The 10,866-nt window shown below is 43.5% G+C and overlaps 2 protein-coding genes across 5 annotated transcripts in view; one reads left to right on the forward strand and one right to left on the reverse strand.

Annotated features, from left to right (window-relative positions):
• The first annotated feature begins 123 nt into the window (after positions 1 to 123).
• LOC123166263 (lysophospholipid acyltransferase LPEAT2) lies at positions 124 to 4,601 on the forward strand. Of its 3 annotated transcripts, XM_044584036.1 has the most exons (13): positions 192 to 475; positions 1,489 to 1,669; positions 1,762 to 1,821; positions 1,998 to 2,174; positions 2,255 to 2,318; positions 2,420 to 2,488; positions 2,574 to 2,669; positions 2,853 to 2,897; positions 3,254 to 3,324; positions 3,513 to 3,579; positions 3,694 to 3,744; positions 3,885 to 4,043; positions 4,125 to 4,601. In XM_044584036.1, the coding sequence occupies exons 4-13, from the start codon at positions 1,999 to 2,001 to the stop codon at positions 4,269 to 4,271; spliced, it is 945 nt and encodes a 314-aa protein (XP_044439971.1). In that variant the 5' UTR covers positions 192 to 475; positions 1,489 to 1,669; positions 1,762 to 1,821; position 1,998; the 3' UTR covers positions 4,272 to 4,601. The 3 variants fall into 3 exon arrangements, with proteins under 3 accessions (XP_044439973.1, XP_044439971.1, XP_044439972.1); XM_044584037.1 differs by lacking the exons at positions 192 to 475; positions 1,489 to 1,669; positions 1,762 to 1,821 and having other exon boundaries at positions 1,984 to 2,174; XM_044584038.1 differs by lacking the exons at positions 3,254 to 3,324; positions 3,513 to 3,579; positions 3,694 to 3,744; positions 3,885 to 4,043; positions 4,125 to 4,601 and having other exon boundaries at positions 124 to 475; positions 2,011 to 2,174; positions 2,853 to 2,927.
• Positions 4,602 to 4,724: 123 nt separating this feature from the next.
• The window catches only part of LOC123166262 (ubiquitin carboxyl-terminal hydrolase MINDY-2), a gene marked incomplete in the record, with an annotated part of 6,791 nt that continues 649 nt past the window's right edge, over positions 4,725 to 10,866 (reverse strand). The window contains 11 exon segments of one of the 2 annotated variants that reach the window (XM_044584035.1): positions 4,725 to 5,079; positions 6,060 to 6,228; positions 6,978 to 7,027; positions 7,206 to 7,310; positions 7,397 to 7,477; positions 7,566 to 7,647; positions 7,726 to 7,780; positions 7,870 to 9,010; positions 10,258 to 10,345; positions 10,457 to 10,563; positions 10,654 to 10,772. In XM_044584035.1, coding sequence (XP_044439970.1) covers positions 5,017 to 5,079; positions 6,060 to 6,228; positions 6,978 to 7,027; positions 7,206 to 7,310; positions 7,397 to 7,477; positions 7,566 to 7,647; positions 7,726 to 7,780; positions 7,870 to 9,010; positions 10,258 to 10,345; positions 10,457 to 10,563; positions 10,654 to 10,772 — 2,060 coding nt within the window. 2 annotated transcript variants of the gene reach the window in all.

The following is a 10,866-nucleotide window of genomic DNA, read 5'->3' on the forward strand; positions in this document are numbered from 1 at the left end:
ATGGCCCTACCCCGGCCTCCTCCCTCGCCACGCCCCTCCTCTCCGACTCCATCACGCCCACCACCCCCACCCGCGCCGCCAACGGCCACGCGCGGGGCCACGACGGCGACGACGACCTCTGCGCCGCCGCCTCGGTGTGCGACGGCGGCGACCCGTTCGCGTTCCTCTCGGAGGACAGCCGCCCGCCGCGGCCGCCGGGCCCGTCCCCCGCCGACCCGTTCCGCAACAGGACGCCGTGGCTGGGCGGCCCGTACGGGTGGGCCAGGACGCTGCTGCTCGCGCCGGTCGCGGCGGCGCGGCTCGTGCTCTTCGGGCTGGCCATCGCGATCGGGTACGCAGCCACGTGGGTGGCGCTGCGCGGCTGGACCGACTCGCGGGAGCGCCCGCGGGAGGGCGCCGGCCCCATGCCGGCCTGGCGCCGCCGGCTCATGTGGGTCACCAGGCTCTCCGCGCGCTGCATCCTCTTCTCCTTCGGGTCAGTGCCTCCGCCTCAGCAAGCGCCGTTAGCTGCAGCAGCAGCTCTGCTCGGATTGGGTTTCGATCTGATCTGAACGTTTGGCGCTCGATCGATGAGCCGCTGGGAAGCTTCGAATTTTTTCACTAGATGATTAGGTTTCGGCCGCGAGGCGACACATGCCGAAGCTGCCGCGGATGGATGACGCGATCGGGAGATGTTTGGTTGGTTTGCAGAATTTGGGGGGGATTTGCCTTGCGGCACGTGTGTGGGCAGCGATTTGTTTGGTGGGGGCGACGCCGACGCCGTATCAGCTCGGAAGGTGAAGGACCGTGCGGGTGACTTTGTTTGTTACGACATGCACTTAATACGGCTGACCGACAGGAACGGGAGGGCCATCTGGTTAATATATCACAGTTCACCGTAGGTTGGAAACTGATTCTTGCACGGCCCGTCTCCCTCTGCTTAGCTTTTGCTTGGGTTTTTAGATCAGAACATTGCTGGTGATGATGCCTCGCCAATTTGATACGAGGAGCTTGCTAGAGAGAACCTCAAGAATTAGTGGAGGACACTTATTTCAACAAAACTACTACCGGTAATTTGGTTCCACCCCTATTATTTGGGGGCAGGAATCAGGTGGTCCGTAATGTGTGTGACTGTGGATAATTCAAATGGGAATAATGTGTGATAATTCAAATGATGATGATGTTCCATGCTGGAAGCACAGTTCTTGTGCTGTACGGCTTTATGCTTTACATTACTGGCAATTGCTCAGTTGAATGTTTTGGGTACAATTCATTGAATGTTTTAAAACGATGTCAAAGTGGTGACTGGTGAGGAACCTTGCTTACCAACCTTCCCTGAAATAAAATGAAAAGCTAACTGGCGAAAAATCATTTGTACAATGCGCTCTACTGCTTGTTTATACTTACTGGAGGGTTTCTGGTTTTGACCGCATACTTATCATATTTTCTCATCTTATATTGCTATTGAGTACTGTCTGATATTTGTTGGCCACTCGTTTGTACTCTCAGGTATCACTGGATCACACGAAAAGGAAGGCCTGCGCCTAGAGAGCTTGCACCTATAGTCGTTTCCAATCATGTATCATACATAGATCCCATATACTTCTTCTATGAATTGTTCCCAACCATTGTTTCATCGGATTCCCATGATGCCATACCATTTGTTGGAACAATCATAAGAGCAATGCAGGCATGTTCCTTTACATTCTCCTCTTGAAGCATCTCAATTTGCAAGTTCCTTTCAAGTGTCAAACTTTATGACAATTTATACCTATCTTACAGGTTATATACGTTGATAGATTCTCGCCAGCTTCAAGGAAGTCAGCTGTGAATGAAATAAAGGTTAGGATGCTTCCCATCAGGCCTTGACCCCATAGTTGTTCTGCACTTCCTACTTTTGTCATCTAAAGTGCACAGCGTAACTAATTTTAAAAGTTGATTCCATGCAACTCATACTAGAACATAAGACAAACAACTTGATTGTCTATTAGTTATTGTGTTCATATGGTACATTTTAGGATGTGCTTTCAGAGAAAGGCAGCTGGCAATAGCTTTCCGCGTGTCCTGTTGTTCCCTGAAGGCACTACAACAAATGGGAGATTCCTGATCTCATTCCAACATGGAGCATTCATACCTGGCTACCCTGTTCAACCAGTTGTTGTTCGTTACCCCCATGTGCACTTTGACCAATCCTGGTTAGTATCTCTAAGATTATACATTCTTCTTTTGTTTTCTTTTTGTGCTGTTCCCTGTCATAATTGTCATTGTGTTTCAGGGGAAACATATCACTAATAGCACTCATGTTCAAGATGTTCACCCAGTTTCACAACTTCATGGAGGTCTGCATTTCTTGCACACCTCAGCCACTATCTGTCATGTTTATTGGCAGCAATTCGTCACACAATAAGCTCATTCCTTATATGAATAATTGATTTTACAGGTAGAGTACCTCCCTATTGTCTACCCCCCTGAGATCAAGCAAGAGAATGCCCTTCATTTTGCAGAGAATGTAATACTGTTTTACTCAAATGAATCGTCCTTTCAACACCTATGGTTTTCTGTAGCAATGTGGTCATAATATTTTTATTCTACAGACCAGCTATGCTATGGCACACGCCCTTAATGTTTTACCGACTTCTTATTCATATGCTGATTCAATGATTGCGTCAAGAGCAGAAGAAGCTGGAAAGGTAACAGGCCACCTACAACACGGTCTATTCTAAATTCATGTGCCAGCTTTGACCTTTGTTTTCTGGAGTCCTTACCATATGGAATCTTCCAGAATTTCAAATGGCGGTAACTGGAGATGGGCATGCGTCCCCTTGAGTAGGAAGTAGGAATTTGACTCTAATAAGCTGAGTTTCCGTTTGCAGGCCAACTGCTCAAGTTATATGGTGGAAATGGCTTGGGTAAAAGAAGTAAGTCTTTCTTAAATTACACTGTATGTAGAACTTGGTGAACAAACCTATCAAAGAAACATCATAAGATTGTGAAGTTGTGCTAGTATTGAACAAAATGTTATGGTACAACGTTGATTTCATTTGCCTTTAAGTTTGCTTCTTTGTGCATCTAGAGGTATCTCTTGCTTCACTATAATGAGACATTTTTCTTCTCTGTGAGGATAGATGAATGATAGTTGTAGACTTGTACGTAGTTGATTTTTTTTCCATGATCCACGCAGCTTTTTATTTCACATGTTGGCTCTTTCCAAAGTATTGTGCATACTGCTTTCAGCTATGTGGTAGTATCTGATTCTCTTTACATCTGTTTTCAGGTGTATGGTGTAAGCACAGCAGAAGCAATGGAACTCTTGGAGTACTTTTTGGCTATGAATCCAGACAGTGAGTAAGTTCTTCGTCCCTTAAGTGACAACTATTGGATTGCCTCATAGAAGATTGTAAAAGTTTGGTCATTAAGGATTGCTTGCTTAAAGGATGCAATATTATCTTGGTTCTCTGTTTATATGTAGACACGCCTATTATGTTCTGTCATTCTGCAGTGTAGTGATAAATACAATTAACCAATTCTTGCAGTGGACGTGTTAAAGCACAAGATTTTTGGGCTATTTTTGGCCTAGATTGCAGTCCTCTATGCAAGAAGGTACTAACACTCTCCTCCCTGCAAATGCCATCAAGCTTAATTTCCTTACAACAAAATTGACAGAAAACTTATTTGAAACTATCATCTTTGCTGAACTCGCATAATTGTTTTCAGATATTTCACTACTTCGATTTTGAAAATAAGGAATCCATCACATTCCGACAGGTATTGACTTGAAACGCAGTCTTATCTCGCAGCTGGCATATGGTTCTACATATATGGCCATATGTTTACCCAGTATCGTTGTAGGCTATTTGCTGTATGTTTTTCTAACATGCTACCACGGTACTACCTGATGTACACAGTTCCTGGTCGGGTGTGCGCACCTCAGGAAGCAGCCATTGTTTGAGGGAGTGTGCGAAACCGCCTTCGAGAAATGCAAGGCCCCCGGGACCTCTGACATATCCCTTGCACAGCTAGCCGACGCCCTGCGGTCGGGCATGCTTCCTCCAGCAGACGATGGGGTGAGTTTTCCACCTTCAGGTCCACTTGGATGCAACATTAGTGTGCCGACTTGACTCACCCTGTCTGTTCTCCGATTCCAGATGCTGAAGCTGTTCGAGACGTTTGACATTGATGACGACGACAAAATCAGCAGGGATGACTTTGTGGCATGCCTTGCAAGGTTCCCTTTCATGATCGCCCTCTTCGCTGGCCGGATCAACGGGGAGGTTTACATCGAGATAGTTTGATGATTGATGGAGTTGTAACCCCTCAGTTTGATGGTTGATGGAGTTGTTACCCTTCCTTTGTGTAGAGGGGTGATTGCGCCACTCCACGGTCCGTTTAGTAGACAGATCAAAGTCCAGCTATACCTTTGCTTTGCGCATCTCAAACTGGCTAACCAGTACAGCGTGGCAATTTTGTTCCATTTATTCTTCGAGGGGATATGTGTAGATAGGAGTGTTGTGGCACAATGGATTCTGCATATGGTTGTTGAATTGGATGTGCACATAGAAAGCACCTGTAACATCAAATAGAAGTTTTTGGGAAGATAATGCTGGCTTTCCCTTGCACGTTTATAACTGAAGTACTGCACGATCGTAACACTTATAACTGAGATAAGCGTGAGTAAACAAGTTGCACGGCATCAGTAGGCAATACTGAATACTGCTTTTGACGGACGGTGAGTCGAGTCTACTCAGTAGGCAACACGGTTTTATATGGACGTTGAGTTGAGTTTGATCAATCACATTGCAGCGTCAACACATCGACAGCACCTCTGTTTTCACGTTTTATGGCTTTCCGGGAGGGTATTTACACGAGGGAAAACAAAGGAGAAATGAAGAGAGCTAAAACAAGAAACGGCTTCAAGGAGGCTGGCTGAAAAAATTAGTCTGCCGTGCCGTGGCACGAGACAAGAAGATTTTTTTACAGTATATGTATGGTGCTTCTTGTCTCTTTTTTCCTTTCTCCTGTTCTGTTCCTGGAATATCTTTACATTACAATGCACTTCTCTTTCTTCGACTCGGTTCTTGCAGGCGGTGGGACATTTGACCTCTGCTGCAGAATTAAACCACAAGTGTTTCAGACAAGTGAAAGCATGAACCGGCTGCATAAGAATTGTTACTAAATATATACTACCTCCGTCCGAAAAAGCTTGTCCCAAGCTTGTCCCTCAAATGAATGTATCTAGTACTAACTTGGTGCTAAATACATTCATTTGAGGGACAAGCTTTTTCGGAGGGAGGGAGTATATAGGATATAAAATGTGTGAAGTAGGCTAGGACAAAGATAGGCCGCCTGGTTACTAAGCGATTGTGAATCAATGATACCATAAGCGGTGAAAATGTAGGTAAAAACCACCAGGAATGATAAATTTCAGTGTAAGGACTACAGAGGAATTTACTATTTAGGATCCATGACTAAATGGATAATTACTGGTTCTGGGCAATATTATTAATTTCATGTAAAATATGGAAAATAGGTAGCTTTTGACATTGTAGCAACAATATAGATGGTTCACAAGTTGACATTAAAATACCACTTGAGTACAAAAGTGATTCAAGCATAGTAGTTATTCCCTCCGTCCCAAAATAAGTGTCTCAACTTTAGTATGGTATGATGGAGTAGTTTTCAGGATTCACAAGCAGAACCAATGTGACTTCAGGGTTAGGGGTTGTGGTCATGTTTCACTCAAATAAAATGAAAGTACTAGGTCAAAACTGGCATGTACCTGTTGCATTTTGCAACATGGTATATACAGGTTCACAAATCTCCCACATTTAACCTTTAACTATGGGAATAATGGGATGACAGCTGTCAGGACATAAAGAATATAATAATTGTAGCAGGCAATGCGTGATAGTTACTCCCTCCGTTCACTATTATAAGATGTTGTAACCTTTTTCTGAATCAGATGTATATAGACGTGTTTTAGTGTGTTTGTAATAATGAACAGAGGGAGTAGATGTTTACTGGCCATGATGATTAGACGTTCGCTATATTTAGCAACATGCATCAAGCCAAAGGAAACATACCCTTGGGCCAACAACAAGTCCTGGCCGGCTTGATGATTGATTGGGTGTCTGGTGTGTTTGCGTCTGTTGCTGCTGTTGTTGTTGTTGTTGAGGCTGCTGCTGTTCTGGTGGAGGCTGCTGTCGCTCAAACTCCTGTTGTTGAAGTGCGATAGCTAGCTCTAAATCCGAGCTGCCAGTATAAAAGAAAACCATGCGCTCAGGTTAGGCCTTGGGAATGTACACGTGCAAATACAAGTATATTTGAGGGTTCGCCTATTGCCTGCAACCATGCATTGTACAGTTTTCTTTATCATTGCACATTTCCCTAGTCAGGCTAACCTGTTAAATGGGATAACTCACGCACATTTTCCTAATCAGGCTAAATGTCATGCTATCTTGTTGAACAGGATAATTAATACACATTTTCCTAGTCAGGCTAATGTCATGCTAACCTGTTAAACAGGTTAACCTAGACCACACAGGTGCTACAAGCCTACAACCATCTCTTGGATCAGTGATCGATCATACCCTACTGATAATGCATCTAAAACTATGATTGCCGGCAGTATTTTAAGTGACCAGACGTATAGAGAACAAAAGGATCACTACAAAATTCAAGATCCCCAACCAACTCATCAACCAGGCAAGGAACTAGAATGGGAAATAGCCACAAGACTCAGTAGAACAGACTGGATTGCAAGCCTAAAACAAGCAGAAGTGCAGAACAGAGCCAAGAACAGCAAAAGGCATAACTAAGAAGAGCAGAGTGGGAAAATACTACATAGCTTCAACTGGCATCATAATATCACATCATATCTGACAATACAAATATTAACATGGTTGCAAAGGTTAAAATGTTATGCAATAGTAATTTGGATAAGATCTGCTTTCTGACCAACATAGAACTTGGCAAAAAAAAAAAGAGTAGGAGGGGCATACTCTCCAGATGAGTTCGGCATAGTGGAATTGTCAAATTGAGCAATATAGTCCTGAGGATAGAACAAACAATGGATTATATAATCTTATACTCCCTCCGTTCCAAATTAGTTGACTGATACGGATGTATCTAACTCTAAAACGTGTCTAGACAAATCTGAGTCAACTAATTTGGGACGGAGGTAATAGAACCCAATGACAATAACAAAAATTTATTGATGTTGCACATACAGCAGTAGTCGTCATGGCCTGCTGTTGATTCCATGAATCATTTCTGGGAGTTTCAGCCGTAAATGGTGTGAAGTTACTAGTGACAAAAACCCCATCTCCATTCACCTAATGATTGCCAGTTGAGAACAAAACAAATCAGTAACTTCCATTTCAAGTGAATAGAAGTGTTGGTGGAGAGGGCTATTACATACCTCATCCAACTTTTGCCATACCAAATCAGTTTGGCTGAAAAAACCCTGATCAGTTGCTAAGAGATATAGACTTCCGTTATACTGCACAAAAAGCATGGAAAAAAATAAAGACAGCAAGCTTAATAGCTTATACAGTAATTAAATAGTCTGACTTAATTAATTATCATACCTTGAACATACTGTTGAAGTGGTTATTGCGGAAGAAGACACAAAGCTCTCTTTCCTTGAGACCCTCTTGTAGACAAAACAAACTGTAATGATGAAAATTTTGCCACATTAATTATGAACAAGAGAAATCCATGCGCTTAAACCCATGAACAGATATGTACCCATAGACAGTCAGCTGGTTAGCAGTGCTCTGTAGAAAATTATCAATCAGGTCCCCTGCAAACAAACAAAGGAGTGTAAAGATAAATATTGTGAATAAATATTCATGACCCAATTGCACAACTGGTAACTGGAAAATATCTCACATTGATGATCTGCAGCTCCATTTTTCAAGCATTGACTACTTTCCCCTATCTTGTCAGCCTGCTCAGCAAGAACCACCTCACCCTCATACACTGGCTCCTCAGTTTGAAATGTCATGTTTCCACTGCCAAGTATGTGCTCTTCTCCTTGATAGATTGGCTCGTTCCCCTGAATGTTTGAAGAGGCAAGCACAGCAGTGTCTAGAGAAACAACTTTCTCATCCTGCTCAGGTATAGCACCCATAGGAGTAGCTTGACTAGTTACAGTTGCTGAGTCACAGCTGTTCTCAGTATCAGAAACCTGAGGGGCAGTATCAGAAGCCTGAGGTGTAGCACCCATAGGAGTAGCTTGACCAGTTACAGTTGCCGAGTCACAGCTGTTCTCAGTATCAGAAACCTGAGGGGCAGCATCAGAAGCCTGAGTGTCATGAATTTGCATGGTAGAATATTCTCTGCAGGTTTCTTTACTAGCTTCAGCGAGGTCAGGAGCAGGAGCAGAAGCTTCGCCATCGAGAACAGAAGATTCATGAGAAGGGCAGGCAACAGTAGATTCTGAAGATTGAACAGGTATATCAAGGTGCTCTACTAACATATCCCTTTTCCCATCTTCCTCTGTTTCTTTGGAGGTCAAAGCTTGTTCAGATTCTGAAGACGCAACTTCACTAACATTAGCATCAGAATTTGTGTTCTGTAATGTAGAATCATGACTACCTTCCTCTTTATTTGACGGTCCTACCACCTCAGGTGCCTCTAATACAAAGCTCTCACTACGTGGTGTATCCTCTATATTGGAGGATGAATGACTCTGCGAAGTGCTGAAGGAAACAGATCCATCAACAACATTCGTGCTTTCAGCTTTGGATAGACTAAGGACTCTCCTTAGTTCCTCGTCTTCCTCACGGTCGCCTCGTCTCATTTGCAGTTCAGCTGAATCTGAGAGTGTACTTTCATCAAATGATATCCCTAGAGAAACAGTAGGTGACGGAACCCCTAATGCTGCTGCTGTTGCAGCAGCAAAATCAACAGTTTCTTCCTCTGCAACATGTTTATCATCTTCTGCTGGTTTCTCTGACTTAAATTCAGCAAGCCCAGAAGCAAGAGCATTGTATGACTTTGATCCAATGGCACTAGCAGTGTCAGTATCCTAGAAATTGATATGAAGCAGTATTAGCATGTCATTGGTGTTATAGGCACAGCTAATAAAGTGATGCTGTATCTATTTTGTAGCCATGAGTCACGTGACACATTTAAGCGGACATGGATGTTGAACAAGAGCGCATCTAGCATTCACGTACGTACAGCCAGAAACCGTGTTAGTCACGCGTCTTTGTTCGTGGAATTGCATTGCATAATATAAACAGGTCATCAATTATTGAGTTTTTCAGTACAAAAAATAAGTCTACCAAACATGCACTGGAATTTAAATATAATGTCCGTATGCAAGCATAACCTTTTGCAGAAGCAACCCAAGCGACAATTAAAACACAAAGAGTGAAAGTGAGGGGCATCGGAGTAAGAGAATCAGTTCCCTCAGTTGACAATTCATCTCAACAGATAGCCATAATTAGGACCGATGGTTTAGGCTGCAGACTGGAATACAGTTGGTAGCAACCTAACGTAAAAAAAATGTGGTTCGTTTTACCAATACCAAGAGGTCAAAAGAAAGAAAACTAATGTCACATGAACATCCCAATGCTAGTAAAAGCAGGGAAGAGGGAACTCCTCTGCACTACAGATAAAGGGCATGCAATTGCAAGCAAACAGACTCCAGGGACCAAATATAAAGTCACACAAACAATCACAATAAAAATATCTCTGACTTCTAAGAATGAATATGTAGTGTTATAAGTATGTAGTAAATATTGCTGACAGGGTTCAGAACTCAGGGTGACCGAAATTTTAAAGATGGTATAGTCTTACACTCTTGCACATGCATAATACCTTCGGAAGCAAAAAGACATTGCACACTCTACAGCAGCCAGTGCTTTATACACATATATTTTAACTTTTTAAGTATTCCCCATATGCGTATATTCTACATCATTCTACGTAATATTGTGATTACCAAAATTGAAAAACATAAACATGGATGGAAAAAGTACCAAGACCATATGCAAGATAGCATTGAATCCTTTAATCAAGTTCACGGGCATACAAATACTGACTTCTCACGTTTATGAACCTGGCCATTCATGTGTCAAAAATTTGCATCTCACCTAAAGTATTAGGGCTGTTGTATGCAAGTTAGGTGAGACAGGCTATGCCAATCTCAATAAGTACCAAGCAAAATCAAAGGTTACTTGTTGGTCATGTAACAGCCAATTCGTAGTGTGTTCTGTCATTGCAGGAAAGCAACATGTAAACCTAATATGTCATAGGGACAAGTAATACCTGAGGATCGACTATCCACCCATGGTATAATGGAATATCCAGAAGGTCAAATATGGCGCGCTCTGGGGTGAACTCAAAGTCATCAACCCTGCAACGTTGACATAAATGCACCTTAGAACAACAATCTACATGCCATATATATGCACACACACTCGCACCCATAAAACATCGACCCTCAATCTGGAAACCTCAAACGTACTTTCTGAACATGACATTCACATCGATGCCAGTCGTGAGGCGCGGTAGAAGGTCTATCGCGTCCGAGATGTTGTGCTCCCAGTTGCGGGCGTACTCCTCGTCCCTGCCCTGCGAGTCGCAACCCAACCCTATTTTCAGAAATGAACATCGCAAACGGCCACAAACTTAACGGCGGGAATGCTGATCAGCTGGCCGAACCTGCGCACTGCTGTTGGAGTCAATGAGGCGGTCGGCGACGAGGGACAGCAGCTTCTGCTGCGACACCTCGCCCGCATCCGGGTTCAGGCTGATCACGTTCTTCAGCAGCAGCACGTTACCTGCAACCAAAAAACGGGCGCGCCAAAACCCACGCAGGTGAAATCGGGAGCAAAACCAACCCGCGCCGCGCGCGGAATCCACCAACCCGAGCGG

This window comes from Triticum aestivum, chromosome 7D (genome assembly GCF_018294505.1).
Source record: "Triticum aestivum cultivar Chinese Spring chromosome 7D, IWGSC CS RefSeq v2.1, whole genome shotgun sequence".
NCBI classification, from domain to species: domain Eukaryota; kingdom Viridiplantae; phylum Streptophyta; class Magnoliopsida; order Poales; family Poaceae; genus Triticum; species Triticum aestivum.

Bases quoted from the DNA above. Each gene is read 5' to 3' on its own strand.
- LOC123166263 (XM_044584037.1), top strand. From the start codon at position 1,984: ATGGTACATTTTAGGATGTGCTTTCAGAGAAAGGCAGCTGGCAATAGC. The intron at 2,898-3,253 runs GTAAGTCTTTCT...ATCTGTTTTCAG, and splicing joins AAATGGCTTGGGTAAAAGAA to GTGTATGGTGTAAGCACAGC. The intron at 3,745-3,884 runs GTATTGACTTGA...TGATGTACACAG, and splicing joins AATCCATCACATTCCGACAG to TTCCTGGTCGGGTGTGCGCA.